Source organism: Leguminivora glycinivorella, chromosome 4 (genome assembly GCF_023078275.1).
Source record: "Leguminivora glycinivorella isolate SPB_JAAS2020 chromosome 4, LegGlyc_1.1, whole genome shotgun sequence".
NCBI classification, from domain to species: Eukaryota; Metazoa; Arthropoda; class Insecta; order Lepidoptera; family Tortricidae; genus Leguminivora; species Leguminivora glycinivorella.
The window spans coordinates 14,580,391-14,601,062 of NC_062974.1; the positions used below are offsets into that span (position 1 = coordinate 14,580,391).

The window sequence follows — 20,672 nt, forward strand, 5'->3', positions numbered from 1 at the left end:
AGTAAGGTACATTATTTGTACAGTGGGTTGCCATTTATTGGAAGCTATATCATCACGCGATAAAGCTCTAGTTGAATTGTCAACACGCAGAGTCGCGGACGCGGGAAGCGCTCGGAGTTCGTGCTATCTATAGGCGACCAAAATCACCACAGACGCCGAACATAAATGTCGACCGCGGTCGATAATCGATTACGATAAACGAAAACCGCCGAGTTTAAGCTAGGACATATCTTTCGAATTATTCCATAGTCGAAACGCGACCGGCAATACGGTCGACCGGTGTCGGAACGGGGGCGGCGTCGCGCGACTAAGCGGGGCGGCAACCTCGGGAACCGTGGCGCTATTCGAAGTTGGAGTTGAACATGTTGATGTTGAGGTCCTCGAAGGCGGCGCCGCCGCTCTGGTCGAGGATCTGCAGCATGTCCGACAGCTCGTGCGGCGCCGCCGTCTCGCCCGCGCCCGGCGCGCCCGCGCCGCCGCCCTGCCACGACCACATACCTGCTAAACACAACACAGTTAATCACAACGTCTAATACTACGATTCAAGGTTTAAGTGGCAGCGCAGTAGGTGTTTGTGAAGGCTAGTACGCACTAAGCGGCTGCGGTAGACCGCATAGTGCGTACAGTGTTTGCGGCTCCGGTTTCTGGCCTAGCCTAGCTGCTGCGGGCTGCGGGTGTGCACGTGTACTGAGTACTGACCGTGCGCGGGGTGCGGGTGCGGGTGGTGGTTGTGGTGGTAGTGCGCGGGCGGCAGGTAGGCGGGCGCGGGCGGCGAGCGCGCGGGCGAGCCGTCGGCCGGCGCCGCGCCCGCGCCCGCGCCCGCGCCGCCCGTGGCCGGCGGCGCTTCGCCGCTGTACGCGTAGCTCTCGCCGCCGGCTCCGCCGCTCTGGATAAATAATCACACTATTAATGGCTAATTTTCCTATTCGATATTTATTAGTAGCGATCGCGAGCGAATATTACGACATTCTAAGGGCCGGTTGCATCAAACCGTCCGTCACCGTTAAAGCGTTCGTTAAATTTTATTGTATGGGAAGTTCCATACACATCTGCCGCGTGACGATGATGTGTCTGTCAAATGCGGTTGATGCAACTGGCCCTAAATAAGAAAGAGCCTTCTATCGACAATTCCACAGTCCCTATTTCCACTCTGTCAAAGCACATGCCCGAGGAGCACGTGTGATGTTATATGCGTATACAACACAGAAACAGATCGATATTGTAAGATTCATTGACATTACAAGTTCTATTGTGTATGTAATGAACGGGAAGTGAGCCTGTGTGCACATTTACCCGGCAATTATTTTTTTGTACGCCAAGGTATCGCTCAGGCTCCCCCCTACAGTCCCTACTTGTCGAAAGCTGATGACGCTCGAACTCTCGGCCGGTGGGAGTGGGACTTACGGGTCGGAGCGTGGTCCAGGTGGTGACGGGCGGCGTGTTGGCGACGCGGTGCGGCGAGTAGTCGGGCGCGTAGTGCGGCGCGTAGCCCGCGCCCGCCGCCGCCGCCGGCGCCGCGCCCGGCGAGCGCGTGCCCGCGGCGCCCATGCCCACGCTGCCCCCTGCAACCATCGCTAATAACACCACTTTGTCACTTTAAACTTAATGCAAATTACCTAAAATAAAATCTAGGGAAAAAAATTTACCGGGATAGTTCTGAATTCATCATATTCAACACATACTAAAATATTTTAGAATATTTTGCTATATTACATCAAGACCAATTCTATTCGGGTCGACCGGTGCGACCAGCTGAATGACCGACGGCTGCAGACTTGGCAGTTTGTTAAACGGAACTTGTACTATATTTCTGGATATAATAATAACCTTACGTCCCTTATAGGCGACTTACATAAGGTAAGGCCAGGTGCCTAACAAAGCCCATTTTACAAAAACTGTGATAAGTTACAGCGGGGCAAATCTCGACTGGGAGGCAAATGTAACTGGTCCATTTTTTTCATGTTTTACAATGTTTGCATTATTAAATAGAGTGTCCACCGGTTATATATGGTAGGCGTGTTCAGTGGATACATGTAGAACTCAACATTATAGTGTAATAATGAAAAAAATGGATTAGTTACAATTGCCTCCCAGTCGAGATTTGCCCTGCTGTACCTTAGTTAGGTTTAGGCGTATAATGTCCCACTCGCAAAACGTCTCTTGGTCCCTTTCGCAAAAGGTCCCTTTTATAAAATGTCCCATTGCCAAAACGGCCCTTCTGCAAAATATCCCGTTCTCAAAATGTCCCTTTATATAAATTACGTCCCTTTCGCAGAAAGTCCCTTTCACGAAATAACCCGATCGCAACACGTCCCTTTCGCAAAATGTCCCGTAAAAAATGGCTCGTACCAATGAGTTTTTTGGAACTGTGTACGAAATATCATTTGATATTTACTAGTTGCTTTTCGGTGAAGGAAAACATCGTGAGGAAACCGGACTATATTCAAGTGGCCAGTATTGATAACAATCTGTATTATTACCTCTTTAATCCATAAGAACCTGGCTATTTGCAAACGGGACGTTTTGCGAAAGGGGCATTAGGCAGCCGTGACTTTCAGCGATAGGGGTATTTTCAGAAGGGACATTTCGCGAAGGGTATGGGTCATTTTGATAACGGGACGTAATGCGAATGGGGTTTTTTGCATAAGGGACAATTAGCAGAGAAGACGTTTTGCGTATGGGACGTTATTATAGCGGAGGGACGTTTTGCGAGTGGGACATTATACGCCTAAACCTTTGTTTTGTAAGCCAAAATATTGTTGATGGTTTAAAGAATTTTGCTGTCGCTTTCTGAAAATTCATAGCTTTCTTTTTGTGTTTAAAATAAATAAGGTGGGACTGGGACATATATGGGTACCTTATCAATATAAAGGACTTCCCAATTTGTCCCTACTAAAAATGTAGAAAAAAAAAAAGGAAAGGGGTGTTACCAGGTGGTGCATGGTGTTGGTGGTGCAGCACGGGCTGCGCCGCCTGGTACACGTCGCGGTGCCGCAGGTGGTAGTCGTAGTTCTCCTCCGGCGGCGCCTCGCCGCTCGCGCTGCCCAGCGACCGACTGCGCAAACACCACCATCAGGTTGCCAACAGGTACATGGAGCCATCAGATATTTTACCTATCTTTAGTTGAACGACATTTGGAATTCGTATATGGTACTATAATAATTTTAATAAACATACATACATACAATCACGCCTGTTTCCCAGAGGGGTAGGCAGAGATCACGGATTTCCATTTACTACGATCCTAACAAACCACACTTTCGCTTCACACACTTTCATAACGTTTCTCATACACGCTCGTCGGTTTAGAGTACTTCTGACCTGGCCTTTTTGCAATATTTCCCCGATTTGATCAAAAATAGTTCGCCTAGGTCTTCCACTTCCACTCTTTTTTCATATACTTTCTTCGTTAATTTTAATAAAATATGATAAAAACATTTTGTATAACTGTTATTATTTCAGAAATTGGCAGTTTTGTTCTAACATGGATATTAGAAATGTTCACATTTATACCAGTCAGGTCAAATCTGATGACATATTTAATTATTCACTCCTACTTTGTTCAAATGGAACACTGTACCATTATGAAACTAGAAATAGTATGAATGAAAGGTGTACTCACTTTGCTAGTGTATTAGTGCAGACAATATATTCAACGTCGTCGTTGTACGGATTCAAAAAGGCGAAGGCTGATGTTCTTAGCCAAATCCAATCCCTGGATTTGGTACGAAACCGGTACATCAGGGATATGATCTGGCCTTTAAGTTTTAATACTGAAACAAAAAAAATACACTTGGTAAGACTCATGTCAACACACAATAACAATTATGCTTGAAGCTCTGTGAGCTGTATTCGTATACCTCGCTATACACACGAGCCAATTTTTTTAAATCATCAAAAATAAATTTTAGCGGGCGGCTCCTACAACATACAGAAAACGAAAGCATAATTTGCACAAGTTAGAACGAGACTATCGCTTCATTCTGCGAACATGAAGCGGGTGTCCAGCGTGCCACGACCACTGGTAGTGGCCGCACCACCAACCTTGGTCGAAGTTGTCTCGCATATGCTGCTGGTCCTCCGGGTGGTAGAACTCGTAGCACAGCTTGCCGAGCAGGTCGGCGGGCGCGTAGCCCAGCACCTGCGCCGCGCGCTGGTCCGCGAACGTGAAGCGCCCGTCCACGGCGTGCCGCGACACAAATTCCACGCCGCCACTGCACAGGCTGCCCTCGGCCGCGTTCGGCGTCGACGTCACCTGCGCCGATATTAACTTGCTTACTAAACAACTTCGCAATTTTACACTTTTTCTGTCGCTACATTTTCATAAGTACACAACTATTTATCATTCAAGTATGGAATGTCAAGTGTGACATGGAGGGTTGATCCCTTTGCAGTGCAGTCTGCACCGATCTGTTGAATGAAAAATGTATTTTTAACAAAGTTGCCGTTTCGTTTTTATTTCTTTTAATTCACTAAAGTTATGTTAAGCAAAAATGTATATCTTAAATAAATTTCCTAAGGCACATGTCAGGTGTCTTCTATGATGTCGAGTCTAAGTGAATTACGTAAAACGCGCACTAATAGTATTGAGAACCGAGTTTATTATTTGAAAACTGACCTGTAGCCGTCCGATGGCGACGAGGCAACAGTGAGACGCGTGCAGCTCGTCCTCGACCGGCCGGTCCATCTGCATGCCTGGAAACAAGTCTAATGTCCCATAGCAAATAACATTATGTTCTTTAATGGGTAAACAACATAACTATTATAAATAATCATTTATATTATAGCAAGTATGTTTCATTTAGTCGACTCAAATTACGGAAGATAATGCAATAGGACTGTACAGATTCTATATCAAACAGCTGCTGTAAATGTAAAATCTATAATAACTGCATTAGATTAGGTCACCAACATTAGATCTTAATAGGTTTCAACTGGCCTCCGTCTCGTTTCCCTTTTGGATTACGGTACGTTTATTACTTATTACCGACAGAATTATGTGTCCATGCCAAATTTCAAATCAATAAGGACTATAAAGCTTATGAATATTATTAATACATGAAGTCATAATATCGAATTAATACAAGTTCCTTGGCCGTTTTAATTTAATTTTATTCAGTAGCAACATGGTTCAAAGACGTCAAACTTTCGTGACACATATTCAAAAAAATATATGAAGGTACTCACGTTAATATACATCGCGTTCGGCGACATGTTTCGAGTCATAAGGAGAAACGTCGTAAGTACATCCGTATGTATAACCCTTATATGCATAGTGAAGTATATCGCATCATCTATTTTTGACTCTAATGACAGCATGTCAAAATTCAAATTTGAATAAATCTGTCATGCATTTAAGGGTTAAATAGGTATAAGGTAGTTTATTTTATAAATAATTTGTTTATATTGTTTTAAATAGATAGTCCATCATAGCGAAGGCCCCAACCATTAATGGTTTTTAGATGAAAATGCACTGAGAGAAATTTGCATTGTGAATTTAACAAGTTCGACTTGTTGCGGTTTATCCGTTTGAATCAGCCAAACGTATGTTTAAAACAATTAGCAGGGGGAAATTAGCTAAAATTACGGCATAATTAATGGAAGGTTTTTTTTAATTGAAATATGTACGTTATAGACCGAAGTTATTTTTCATCAACCCTCCCCACTCCTCCCTCCTCTGCGTCACCCCTCTACCCTCCCTTAAAGTGCCGAAAATGCGGTTTTTCTCGATTTCTGACAAAACTGTTAAAGATACAGAAAAAGCGCGTAGGAACGAAGTAATCCTTAATAAATTTACTACAAATCATTCATTAACACTTTGGTTCTAGCACTTATAGTTTACGCGTGATCCGTCACGAAAGTTGGTCCTTTGCTGCAATCTTCTTTAGTGAATGTTAAGTTTTCGCCCAAAATGCATACGAAATCATCGAAATTTGTTTGATGTAACTAAAATATTGTAACTCATGACTAAAATAAAATTAAGGGGGAAAAATCACTACCATGGGTGGAATTTCCAATATGTCTTGGAATTCCAGTAACTATTTAAGACGTAATATTTTCACGGTAGTAGTCGCTAGGAGTACCATTGATCTATATAGTGTATCTATGACTGGGGATGAGCTTTTGGTAGCTGTTGGTAGAGCCCTGGAGTATCAATCCAGTAGCCGTGAGTTCAAGTCCCACCCATGGTAGTGATTTTTCCCCCTGAAATTCATTTTCAGTTTATAATATTTTAGTAATATCAAACAGATTTCGTAAGCAATTTGGGAGAAAACTTAACATTCACTAAAGAAAATTGCAGTAAAGGACCAACTTTCGTGATGGATCACGCGAAACCTATAAGTGCTAGAACCAAAGTGTCAATGAACGATTTGTAGTAAATTTATCAAGGATTACTTTTTTCCTACACGTTTTTTCTGTATCTACAACGGTTTTGTCAGAAATCACGAAAAACCGCATTTTCGGCTATTTAAGGGGGGGAAGAGGGGTGACGCAGAGGGGGGAGGGATGGGGAGGGTTGATGAAAAATAACTTCGGCCTGTAATGTACATATCCCAATCAAAAAAAATCTTCCATTAATTATGCCAACATTTTCATATATAACTTTCCAGAAGCAACGGACTAAATATGTGTCAGGTTGTTTTGATAAAATCGACTTGTTGATTCAAATATATTGCCGGATCAAATGACAAGTAGCTTGTTGTTTGAACCAAAGAGCACGTAGGCGCTATTTTAACCAAAAAACTTGTTGAACGAACATGAAAACTGGTTGTATTTTCTCTCAGTGTGGCCGCCAACAAAAAACTAGAATGCGACATGATGGTATACCTGTAGGCGGCCAGTTCTTGATGTAGCCGGTGCAGTGTACGACGGCGTAGTTGTGTCCGTCGTGCGAGGGCCCCAGCGAGTTGCGCGCGCGCAGGCGGCCGAGGTGCGCGCCCTCCGCCGACCCGCCCACGCGCATGCGGCAGATGAAGCCGCGCCGTGAGCCCATCACCTGCCGCATCGACGCTGTGTCCAAACCACACGTTGTTTACCAACATCAAAACGTTATTCATCTTTATCATATGATAAACTATTTGCGAGCTTTATTTGGCAAAGAAAAATTAGCTTCATATCCCTATTTAGGGATCACTTTTCGAATTGGGCGAGTTAACATTGATAGTGATGAGCAGGGAGCGTACTTTTCGTGCCGATGACATCAATTTGACGTCACACTCCATATAGGGTGATCACAAATTGTTTTATTGTAAATAGTTAATCATTAGTCATTAATCATTTTAAGTTATGAATTTCTTTGCATGGTAATGAATGCAAGAAGGATGGTGTGCTTTACGTTAGAGAGGAATTCTCTTTTCTATGTATTTATTGTAATGTGTTGTTAAGAATACTATTTAATTACATTTATGTATAAAAACAAATCAAATAATTTTATTCACGTTTCACATTTCAAGTAGGTATTATTTATTAACCACCGACGCAAAAACGACGGGGTGTTATAAGTTTGACGTCTGTCTGTCTGTTTGTCTGTCTGTGTGTGTGTCTGTCTGTGGCATCGTAGCTCCCGAACGGATGAACCGATTTCGATTTAGTTTTTTTCATTTGAAATCTGTGTTAGTCGGGAGTGTTCTTATGCCACATGTAAATGGACTACTGTAATTTGAAGTAATTTGTACACTATTAAAATGATTGACGACTAATGATTAATAATTTACAATAAAACTATTTGGGATCACCCTATACGGAGCGTGACGTCAGATTAATGTCATCGGCATGAAAAGTACGCTCCCTGGTGATGAGTGTAGATTTTTCTTAATGAATTTATCAGAGTTTGAAGCTAAGCATAATCTATATAAAATATATATTTTCATTAGAATAAATGAACGTTATACGCGCACCCAGGCGAACTGTTTTATAAAGAACTATCGTGTTTCTGTGCGGATCAGCAATGGACTTGTGCTGACGTCGACGAGTTAGGTTTACAGTCGGGAACGTATACTTTTGTTAGTGACGCGCACGGATCCAGAAGATGGTTAGACCACTGTGCAGGGACCGGAAAACCCCTTTTTAGGCTTAACTTCATCAATTTGCTTACCCCATCAATTTGCTTACCAAATAAAATGGCAAGCTTTTTTAAAGGTAACCTTTTAAAAAGGTAAGCTTATTGAATCTGTAACAATGAGGTTACCATAACTACTAACTAAGTTAACTTCGAAACCCTATCGCGATAGGGTTTTTCAAACCTGTTTTCATTGAGTTATGGTAAGCTTTATCCGTCCCTTGTTGTTTTTCTACATTTAAACTGGTTTGCTATAGATAGAGCTTGTCTCAGACGCATGCACTCGAATTTACGGAGTTATTACTATTTGACTTACGTCATTTAGTTTCTGTGTTTGATATAGTACAATTATTTACCTACTCGTACTCATCAGGGACATGCTAGAAATAAATATCAATACTATAAATTGTATATTATAAGGGAATAAAATTAAGTAGATTTTTACAGCTAGCAAGGTTTTGTACCTACTTTTTACTTTTAATTTTTACTTATTTTGAACTTCATTATCAGTCTCATAAATATAACTATAACAATGCATGTGCTCAAAAAGTGCGTTTACAATGCATGTGCTCGAAAAGTACGTTTTTTACGAAGCAAAATCGTGCAGCAAGTTGTAGGTACTTTTAAAGTAGTACTTTTCCACACTAGTTCTTTTTACTTTTAATTTTGAACTTCACTATCACTCCCATAAAAATAGCTATAACAATGTATGTGCTCGAAAAGTGCGTTTTCTATAAAACAAAATTGTGCGGAAAGTAGTACTTTTCCGCACTAGTGTTTTTTTACATTCCAATTTTATTTAAATTTTGAACGCCACCATCCGTCCCAGAAAAATCGTTCGGAAAGTAGGACGTTTTCGCACTAGGGTTTTTACTTTTAATTTTTTTTAATTATGAACTTCGCTATCAGTCCCATAAAAATAGCTATTATAATGTATGTGCTCGGAAAGTGCGATTTCTATGAAGCAACATTGTGCGGAAAGTAGTACTTTTCCGCACTAGCGCTTTTTACTTTTCAATTTTATTTAAATTTTGAACTTCACTATACGTCCCAGAAAAATCGTGCGGAAAGTAGTACTTTTTCGCACTAGTGCTTTTTACTTTATTTATTTTTTAATTTCGAACTTCACTGTCAGTCCCACAAAAATAGCTATTATAATGTATGTGTGCTCGAGAAGTGCGTTTCCTATGAAACAAAATCGTGCGGAAAGTAGTACTTTTCCGCACGAGTGCTTTTTACATTTCATTTTTTTTTAATTTTGAACTTCACTATTCGTCCCCGAAAAAGCGTGCGGAAAGTAGTACTTTTCCGCACTAGTGCTTTTTACTTTATTTTTTTTTTTAATTTCGAACTTCACTGTCACTCCCACAAAAATAGCTATTATAACTGTATGTGTGCTCGAGCATTAGAAAGCTGAAATTTGGTACCAATATGTATATCAATCACGCCCACAAAGTGCAATAATAAAAAATGGAAAAAAATGTTTTATTAGAGTACCCCCCCCCCCCTACATGTAAAGTGGGGGCTGATATTTTTTTTCCCAACGTGTGATATATTGTTGGATAGATATTCAAAAATAAATAAGGGTTTACTAAGATCGTTTTTTGATAATATTAATATTTTCGGAAATAATCGCTCCTAAAGGAAAAAAAAGTGCGCCCCCCCATCTAACTTTTGAACCATACGTTTAAAAAATATGAAAAAAATCACATAAGTAGAACTTTATAAAGACTTTCTAGAAAAATAGTTTTGAACTTGATAGGTTCAGTAGTTTTTGAGAAAAATACGGAAAACTACGGAACCCTACACTGAGCGTGGCCCGACACGCTCTTGGCCGTTTTTTTTTAAATTTTGAACTTCACTATCCGTCCCCGGAAAATCGTGCGGAAAGTAGTACTTTTCCGCACTAGTGCTTTTTACTTTTAATGTTGAACTTCACTATCAGTCCCATAAAAACAGCTATTACAAAAGTGCGTTTTCTATAAAGTAAAATCGTGCGGAAAGTAGAGTACTTTTCGGCACTGGTACTTTTTACTTTTATTTTTTTATTTTAAGTATTTTGGACTTCACTACCAGTCCCATAAAAATAGCTATTACAATGTATGTGCTCGAAAAGTGCGTTTTCTTTGAAGCAAAATTGTGCGGATAGTAGTACCTACTTGTCCGCACTAGTCACTAGTGCTTTTTACTTTAATTTTTTTTTTTATTTTGAACTTCACTGTTTGTCCCAGAAAAATCGTGCGGAAAGTAGTACCTTTCCGTACTACTGCTTTTTACTTTTTTTTAATTTTTCCTTCTCTATCAGTCCCTTAAAAATAGCACTGTATGTGCTCGAAAAGTGCGTTTTCTATGAAGGAAAGAAGTATTTTTCCGCACTGGTGCACTTTACATTTAATTTTTTTTTATTTTGAACATCACTATCCGTGCCAGAAAAATAGCTATTAGAATGTATGTGCTCGAAAAGTGCGTTTCCTATGAAGAAAAATGGTGCGAAAAGTAGAGTACTTTTCCGCACTAGTGCTTTTTACATTTCCATTTTTTTTATTTTGGAGTTCACTATCAGTCCCATAAAAATCGTGCGGTAAGTAGGACTTTTCCGCAATAGTGCTTCTTACTTTTTATTTATTTTTTTAATTTTGAACTTCACTATCAGTTCCATAAAAATAAATATTGCGATATATGTATGTAGGTACTCGAAAAGTGCGTTTTCTATGAAGCAAAATTGTGCGGAAAGTAGTAGGTACTTTTCCACAATAGTCACTAGTGCTTTTTACATTATTTTTTTTTAAATTTTGAAATTCACTATCAGTCCCATAAAAATCGTGTGGAAAGTAGTACTTGTCCGCACTAGTGCTTTTTAATTTTCAATTTTTTTATTTTAGTTTGAACTTTACTATAAGTCCCATAAAACCAATGTCTTTCAAATTCGAAAATTGTACTAACATAACTTTTCATTTTAATAATTACTAAAGTATTTTGTCTTATTACGTTTTTTTATTTACTCGCACAATGCATAGTAAAGCATTGTTTGAAAACTTTGAAACATGTGCGCAAAGATGATTTCCGAAATTCCGACTCGTGTCGGCTTATATGACACTCATCAGAAATCACCTACTTTCCGCACTTGTTTGCATAAATAGCTATTTTGACATTTTTAAAAAAGCCCAATTGAGAAGATGTTTTCAATTATCTAATTGTAAGATATCGATACAATTATTTGCTTTGTTCTTTCACAATATTTTTTTTAGTTAGTTCTTTACTAAAATTTGCTCTCGAGTATGAGCGTCTTTGCTGAGATGGTCCGACGGCCAAACAAAAGGTTGATTTTAAAAAGCTAAAAATAAGCGCGTTACAAAACACGGAGAAACTAAAAAGCCAAAAATAATAAACCTTTCAATTCAGATTTCTTATCGTATTGCAATAAGCTAAACATCCAAATTATAAACAAATCAATTATTTTTGTAGTCGGTACCAGACCTGTTCGTCGCCTTGCTATTGCTTGTTTGCCCCACCCAACCATACACAGGCTGGTACCGACTCCAAAAATAATTGATTTGTTTATAATTTGGATGTTTAGCTTATTGCAATACGATAAGAAATCTGAATTGAAAGGTTTATTATTTTTGGCTTTTTAGTTTCTCCGTGTTTTGTAACGCGCTTATTTTTGAAGGCGGTTTTATTTTTTGTTAAAAAGTTTATTTATTTGTTGATTTTTAGTGGTTCTTAGTGATATTACATGTATCAGTCCGAATACATGTACAGTAGTGAAAGAATTATCCTTTAACTCCTAACCATTGAGGACTTGACCTTCCATCATCAGCTCAGTTGATTTTTAGTGGTTCCTAGTGATATTATATGTATCAGTCCGAATACATGTACAGTAGTGAAAGAATTATCCTTTAACTCCTAACCATTGAGGAGTTGACCTTCCATCATCAGCTCAGCCACATAAAATTATTACCATCAGACGTAAATACTGGTGTACCTTTGAAAAATAGACTAAAAACATTACATGTGCCTATAACATTTGAAGAGTTCCCTCGATTTCTCCAGGATCCCATCATCAGACCCTGACTTGGTGCCAATGGGACCATCTCGGGGTTATACCGGTTCGATCAAAAAAAAAATTTTGAAAATCGGTCCACGATTCTCGGAGATATCGAGTAACATACATACAAAAAAAAAAAAAAAAAAAAAAAAAAAAACATTCAGTCGAATTGAGAACCTCCTCCTTTTTTGAAGTCGGTTAAAAACTAGAATTGTTCGGAAACGCACACTCGCACAGGTATAAACATAAAGGTAGAGAAACAATAGAACAACCCGGCGCGCGCTACGAATGCATTCAATGCCAAAACACACTATGATAGTTCAGGTCAGCTATGTCTTAATAGTAAGGTTTTAAAGTCCAATATTGTTTGAATTGACATAAAGCGACGTTAAAACTTGTTTAGAGACGGACGTATGAGCTTGTACTCGCTATGGTTATTCAATAATAAGTTGAATTTCAATGTGCGCAGAGATTAAAATTGCTTAAACGGTTTAATAACTAAAATGATAGGGTAACCTTTAAGACTGGGTTTGATTTTGGTTAGAGGTTAATTAAGTTAACTGTATCAGATAGGCTGTGTGTGTGTGGATTGAGTGAGCACCTTCCGAAAATTAAAAAAAATATGCTGATCATTTAGTGAAAGTTCTAAAACAATTGTAAAACGAATCTCTGAATTTGTAAAAAGATAAATCAAAAGATACAGCCATTAACATGTGCTCACTCAGTTCTCACAAACTACCAACGAAAACAGTGAATATATTCATTTAACATATAATATTTATATACTAACATTTAGTAAAAAATAGGCCAACCTACCTCTATAAATATTAGATCACCTAGCGACGTATTTAATTTTTTACAAATAGTTTCTTATGCTCACTCAATCCACACACTTTTGAAAAGCCGAATTTTGATGAAAAACATAAGATTTAGACCGCTATTATATGTGTATAGTTTAGTAAAAGTGAAATGGGAATTTGTAAAATACAAAACGAACCACTAACGTGTCAGGTTTTTTTATAATAAATTTTTGTAAGTGCTCACTCAGTCCACACGTTTTGAGAAAGTTAAAAATGTAAATATCTTACGATTTGTAGCACCTAAGACACTCGAAAGTACTTCAACATTTAGTAAAAATTTTTACTAAATATCCACCATCTAATATTTTATATTCGTTGTCTGGTTTTAAAGATATTCAGACATAACTTCTCTCATACAAATGTATCAAGTAGGGTGACCACACTATGTCGGCTCCTGATTTTCCCCACCTTCCCATTGTCATATTGAGATTGGGGAGTTTCGTTCAATTTTGATAATAGTTTATATTAAACTAATACCATATTAATTCTCCATCTGCAAACTGTTTTTAGGTTATGTTCTTGGCTTAGTGATGATGTGTATTGTGTAATTTTTATCGACGACAGGATAATAACCATATCGACATTCTTGCATTAAAAAGGACATGAATGATAATTGGTAAGAAACAAAGAATATAATACTTCACTAGTAAGAAACCAGAACCTGGTACATCATTATTTTTAAAATCGGGACTTAATCGCGTATAACTACATATTAAACTGACCTCCAACGTTTCAAGGACGGCGTTGTCCCCGTCGTTGTCTTCTCCGAGACCACGGGGACAACGCCGTCCTTGAAACGTTGGAGGTCAGTTTAATATGTAGTTATACGCGATTAAGTCCCGATTTTAAAAATAATGATGTGTAATAATCGTGAAAGTTTAAATCAGTGTTTTGCAGAACCTGGTAATCTAATCGTGCTAACAGATGAGCGTACCGGATTTGTAAGTGGCTCTGTCGCGCCAGACTAACTGGCACGGCGTTTCGTTTTCTTTTGGCGTCGGAGTAATGGCATTCGGCTACGCACACTGTAAAGCTGCTAACACATGACCGTACGAGCACCGTACCGCACCAAGGTCATCCATATGGATGCTTGCTAGCTTGTAAATGGGAGCGAGAAATAGTTATTATTTTCTCGCTCCCACTTACAAATCCGGTACGCTCATCTGTTAGCACGATTAGATTACCAGGTTCTGGTTTCTTACTAGTGAAGTATTATATTCTTTGTTTCTTACCAATTATCATTCATGTCCTTTTTAATGCAAGAATGTCGATATGGTTATTATCCTGTCGTCGATAAAAATTACACAATACACATCATCACTAAGCCAAGAACATAACCTAAAAACAGTTTGCAGATGGAGAATTAATATGGTATTAGTTTAATATAAACTATTATCAAAATTGAACGAAACTCCCCAATCTCAATATGACAATGGGAAGGTGGGGAAAATCAGGAGCCGACATAGTGTGGTCACCCTACTTGATACATTTGTATGAGAAAAGTTATGTCTGAATATCTTTAAAACCAGACAACGAATATAAAATATTAGATGGTGGATATTTAGTAAAAATTTTTACTAAATGTTGAAGTACTTTCGAGTGTCTTAGGTGCTACAAATCGTAAGATATTTACATTTTTAACTTTCTCAAAACGTGTGGACTGAGTGAGCACTTACAAAAATTTATTATAAAAAAACCTGACACGTTAGTGGTTCGTTTTGTATGTTACAAATTCCCATTTCACTTTTACTAAACTATACACATATAATAGCGGTCTAAATCTTATGTTTTTCATCAAAATTCGGCTTTTCAAAAGTGTGTGGATTGAGTGAGCATAAGAAACTATTTGTAAAAAATTAAATACATCACTAGGTGATCTAATATTTATAGAGGTAGGTTGGCCTATTTTTTACTAAATGTTAGTATATAAATATTATATGTTAAATGAATATATTCACTGTTTTCGTTGGTAGTTTGTGAGAACTGAGTGAGCACATGTTAATGGCTGTATCTTTTGATTTATCTTTTTACAAATTCAGAGATTCGTTTTACAATTGTTTTAGAACTTTTACTAAATGATCAGCATATTTTTTTTTATTTTCGGAAGGTGCTCACTCAATCCACACACACACAGATAGGCTTACCCTATCAAACAGTTACCCTTACAAAAGGTTACCATTATGGTTGGGGTTTTTAAAACAACTTCTAAAATAAGCCTATGAAAAACCCCGGTTATGGTAAGCGGTTCCGGTCCCTGCCACTGTGTGGTAACAAAGGCTGCTGCGCGTTCTATTGTTGATATTTATGTCAAACTCGATGTAATGTGGTCCGATCATTTCCCCTTAATAATAGAATGTGATTTAAATTTTGTAAAACCTAAGCATTTGGCCCCGTCAAACAAAATAGTTAATAAAGTTGTATGGGGCGATAGAAAGCAAGAACAAATAAATATTTATAATCATGAATGTAATGAAAAGTTAAAAGTTATAGATTTTCCTGATATATTTCGCAACTGTTGTGGTAAAATGTGTAGTGATAAAAATCATAAATCTGCTATTGATAAATTGTATAGTGACATTATAAATGCCTTAAGTGAGGCCGCAACTTTAAGCTATGACCACGACCCTAAGTTTCTCAAAAGGAGAAAACCTGTATTGGGGTGGAACAAATATGTACGTGAAGCGCACATGAACGCTAAAGTTAAATTTGAATTATGGAAGTGGCATGGTCAACCCAGGTCAGGTCAGATTTATGACGAAATGTGTAATACTCGAAAAATTTTCAGGTCTCGTTTAAAATGGTGTCAGAAACACGAAGAGCAGATTAAGATGGACATCATTGCGGAACACCATTCTAAGCGTGATTTCTGTCAATTTTGGAAGGCGACCAATAAGTTGGGTGGCAGACCGGGTCTGCCTGTTAGTATCGAAGGAGTGAGCGAAAGTCAGTCTATAGCCGAACTATTTAAAGAACACTTTTCTGTTAAATCACCGTTGGGACCATCGCGGGCAGATAATGCTGGAGGCTGTGGCTCGGGTGGGCAGGAGATGAAGACCTCATTTACCGCGACGGACGTTAGGAATGCCTTAAAGTCCATGGCGCGAGGGAAGTCTCCTGGCCACGACGGCCTCAGTATCGAGCACCTTCGTCATGCCGGCCCACACCTAGCAAGGGTACTGGCGATGTTTTACACTTTTTGCGTTCAGCACACTTACTTACCCGCCGACATGATGAGGACTGTGGTGGTCCCAATAGTGAAAAATAAGACGGGCGATATTAGTGACAAAGGCAACTATAGGCCCATTTCGCTCGCTACGATAACTGCAAAGGTGCTTGACGGACTGCTTAATTGCCAAATAGACCAGCATTTTAAGGCCCACGACAACCAGTTTGGTTTTAAATCAGGGTTATCGACAGAGAGTGCTATTTTGGCGCTGAAGCAGACCGTAAAGTACTATACGGACAGACGGACGGCGATTTACGCGTGCTTCCTAGACCTATCTAGGGCATTTGACCTGGTTCATTATGACATTTTGTGGCAGAAGCTGGCCGAGTTAAAAATGCCAGCCGATGTTCAAGGTATATTTAAATACTGGTACCATAACCAGGTCAATGTCGTAAGGTGGTCGGACGCGTATTCGCAGCCGTACGGGCTCGAATGCGGCGTTAGGCAGGGCGGGCTTACCTCACCGAAGCTTTTTAATATCTATGTAAACGCCCTTATTGAGGAGCTGAGCAGCACTCGTGTCGGGTGTCACATAGACGGAGTGTGCGTCAACAACTTGAGCTACGCGGACGACATGGTGCTGCTCAGCGCCTCAGCATGTGGGCTCGCCAAACTTATCTCGATTTGTGAACGATACGCGGCGAGCCATGGGTTGGTTTACAACGTCCGCAAGAGCGAATGCGTTGTCTTTAGGGTCAAGGGTAAATGTCCGCCAATGTTTCCTCAAGTGAAATTAAATGGACAACCTTTAAGTATAAATTGTCAATTTAAATACTTAGGACATTTGATAAACGCTGACCTTAAAGACGATGCCGATATTGAGCGTGAGCGCAGAGCGTTGTCCGTCAGGGCAAATATGATAGCCCGCAGGTTTGCTTGCTGCTCTAAAGAAGTCAAAGTTAGTTTGTTCAGAGCCTACTGTACTAGTTTCTACACAAGCAGCCTGTGGGCAGACTATACATATAAACGGTACAACGCTCTGCGCGTTCAATATAACAACGCGTACAGGATGCTGATGGGGCTGTCCAGATTTTGTAGCGCGTCAGGGATGTTCGCAGAGGCGCGGGTAGACTGCTTCTACACCACTATGCGTAAGCGAGCCACATCCCTGGTGCGCAGGATACGGGCCAACTCCAACAGCATCCTGACCATGATTGCGGACAGGGTTGATGGCCTATACCTAAATAATTGCTGCATGACCCATGCACTTAGGAATAAGTAGATTTAAGTTAAATGTAAATAGTTACGTATACTAACACTAGTCTTAAGTTGTTCTATATATTATGTTACTAACAAAAATGATCCAAGTTGGTCCTAAATAAATTAATATTATTATTATTATTATTATAAACATACATTGATGTCCTTCTTTCTTCACTGTTCCAGTTTTCAGATCTAAAATGCGTCCTGTATTTTGTGGTTCTTGAGTGCTCAATTGCTCTCGAACTTTTTCGGTATCCTCTGGATGCACATGGTCATAAAAAGACGAGGAATACCATTCTCCCTAAAAAACAAAGTTTACATTATTAATAAATACAGCAGAGACATATAGTAGGAGTAATTTTAAGATGTTTTATGATCATAGTCATATATTTTCTGAACAGTTAGATTAATCTATAATCACATACCTGAGAATAGTTAAGTACTGGAGCTATACTGTCGCTGACGTATATTACGCGACCAGTATCACAACTAACAACGAACAGGAATCCGTCCGCCGCTTCAAGGATTAAATGCTTGAGTTCTTGGTCAGTCAAAAACGATGGTTTGTACGTGCCATCCGTGGAAGTATTGCCTGTGCCTGGAAAATACAAAAAAACTATGAACTTGAATCAATCTACACATTGTATTAAGTATATCAATAACTAGCTTTTACCCGCGGCTTCGCCCGCGTAATAAAAGTATTCTTATTGAAACGTTTACAAAAAATAAGATTTTCATTTGGATCCGTAGGTTTCTTTGTAGGTACATCTGTCCGCGATTATTTCGATTAAGGTAAAGCGGGGCAATTCTCGACTGGGGGGCCATTGTAACTGATCTATTTGCTGTACGGTCCGGTTTTGGCTGACTGTAGGTTACACATATTACTATTGTTTTTAAAGAAATTCTTGCAATGATTGTAGAATTGTTACACAGCGACCACAGCGTAGGTAGTAGGTACGAATATGTATGTATTTTACCTATATAAATATTTATATTGGGGAAACTTCATACGTCCCACATAGCCAGTATCTCGACGCTATGGTAGGGTAAAAAGTACTTCCTTGCATTATCGCTTAAAATTTTTTCCATTTTGCTTATACTTATTGCAAACGTAAACATATAAAAGGCAAGGAAAACAACGATCTTCTTACAGCACATTGAATGTAATAGTTATTACGGATGCAGGATACTCGCCGATGCCTACTTACTAATCCCTTCCCACTGAGCCACCTGCATTTTACACTGCCTAGATATCGATTGCCGACCGATTATTCCGACCCCAATCCCTATTCTTATCCCCGTCCCTATCTCTATCTTTGTCCCCGTCCCCGTCCCGTCCCTGTCCCCGTCCCTCCCCTATCCCTATCCCCGTCCCCGTCCCCTATTTTTATCCCTATTTCTATCCCTTTCCCTATCCCTATCCCTGTCCCTGTCCCTATCCCTATCCCTATCCCGTTCCTGTCCCTGTCCCTGTCCCTATCCCTATCCCTATCCCGTTCCTGTCCCTGTCCCTGTCCCTGACCCTGTCCCTGTCCCTGTCCCTGTCCCTGTTCCTGTCCCTGTCCCTGGCCCTGTCCCTGTCCTTGCCCCTGTCAAATTATCATGCTAGGAGGTGAACTTTGAAAAATCCTTTCTTAGTGCTCCTCTAAGGAACTTCCGTGTCAATTTGAAATCTCTTGAACCAGAAGTAAAGATAAAAACTAAAGCTATACTTATGGCTATTTTGGATATTTTAACCCCATTGCACAACAACAGGGGAGAAAATTTCTTTTCCACCTCATTAGATTTTAAAATCGTTGTATTTATCGTGATCAGCGACCCGATAAACCATAAAAACGATACCCATATTGTGTTTTTGACTTTACCCCTTTGCAGCCCTTTAGGGGTCAAATTTTCAAAAAACCTGAAACATGTATTTAGTCATATGTCTTTAGGCATCCTCCTGTGAAGTTTTGAATAAAATAGTCAAACTAATCTTGTTTCCCCATACAAACTTTGAACCCCCATTTCACCCTTTTAAGAGGAGAATTTTGAAAAATCCTTTCTTAGTGCTCCTCTAAGCCATATAAGGAATCTATGTGCCAAATTTGAAATCTCTAGGACCAGCAGTTTCGGCTGTGTGTTGATATGTCAATCAGTCAGTCAATATCTTCTTTTATATATTTAAACCCCATTTCACCACAACAGGGGAGAAGGTATTTCACTTCCGCCTCGTTAGATTTTAAAAACGTTGTATTTATCGTGATCAGCGACCCGATAAACCATAAAAACGATACCCATATTGTTTTTTTGACTTTATCACCCCCTTTTCACCCTTTTAGGGGTTAAATTTTCAAAAAACCTGAAACACGTATTCAGTCATATGTCTTAAGGAATCTTCCTGTGAAGTTTCGAATAAAATAGTCAAACTAATCTTGTTTCCCCATACAAACTTTGAACCCCCATTTGACCCCCTTAGGAGGTGAATTTTGGAAAATCCTTTCTTAGTGCTCCTCTACACTATATAAGGAACCTACGTGCCAAATTTTAAATCTCTAGAACCAGCGGTTTCGGCTGTGTGTTGATATGTCAGTCAGTCAGTCAATATCTTCTTTTATATATTTTTTTGATATTTAAACCCCATTGCACCACAACAGGGTAAATGGTATTTCACTTCCGCCTCGTTAGATTTTAAAAACGTTGTATTTATCGTGATCAGCGACCCGATAAACCATAAAAACGATATCCATATTGATTTTTTGACTTTATCACCCCCTTTTCACCCTTTTAGGGGTTAAATTTTCAAAAACCTGAAACACGTATTCAGTCATATGTCTTAAGGAATCTTCCTATGAAGTTTAGAATAAAATAGTCAAACTAATCTTGTTTCCCCATACAAACTTTGAACCCCCATTTGACCCCCTTAGGAGGTGAATTTTGGAAAATCCTTTCTTAGTGCTTCTCTACACTATATAAGGAACCTACGTGCCAAATTTGAAATCTCTAGGACCAGCGGTTTCGGCTGTGCGTTGATATGTCAGTCAGTCAGTCAGCTTCTTCTTTTATATATTTAGATAACGTAAATCATAATTGTAAATATTATATTTGTTCCACTTTCACTACCAATAATGAGTTTTTTAACTGACCAAACTGGCTGACGTAACAGAATTGTTTTATGAGAGTCATCAAAATACACCATATACCTGATACTATTTGACTAAAAAGATAGCACTAGCAACATACAGCCGGACTGGTATTTTTTAGTGCCCTATATAGTGACTGGAAAGAGTGAAAAGC

General features: G+C 39.2%; 1 protein-coding gene across 5 annotated transcripts in view; it reads right to left on the minus strand.

Moving 5' to 3' along the window:
• Positions 1 to 202: 202 nt before the first annotated feature.
• LOC125225326 (aryl hydrocarbon receptor nuclear translocator homolog) overlaps positions 203 to 20,672 on the minus strand; it is a 30,503-nt gene continuing 10,033 nt past the window's right edge. For 2 of the 5 annotated variants that reach the window (XM_048128976.1, XM_048128972.1), the window contains 10 exons: positions 17,822 to 17,994; positions 17,550 to 17,697; positions 6,829 to 7,011; positions 4,619 to 4,707; positions 4,045 to 4,255; positions 3,623 to 3,773; positions 2,931 to 3,055; positions 1,405 to 1,574; positions 700 to 886; positions 203 to 501 (listed from right to left, as the gene is read on the minus strand). In XM_048128976.1, the coding sequence (XP_047984933.1) occupies positions 341 to 501; positions 700 to 886; positions 1,405 to 1,574; positions 2,931 to 3,055; positions 3,623 to 3,773; positions 4,045 to 4,255; positions 4,619 to 4,707; positions 6,829 to 7,011; positions 17,550 to 17,697; positions 17,822 to 17,994 (1,598 nt within the window). In that variant the 3' untranslated portion in view covers positions 203 to 340. The remainder of the gene's footprint in view (positions 502 to 699; positions 887 to 1,404; positions 1,575 to 2,930; positions 3,056 to 3,622; positions 3,774 to 4,044; positions 4,256 to 4,618; positions 4,708 to 6,828; positions 7,012 to 17,549; positions 17,698 to 17,821; positions 17,995 to 20,672) is intronic. The other 3 variants (XM_048128975.1, XM_048128974.1, XM_048128973.1) reach the window with 3 other exon arrangements.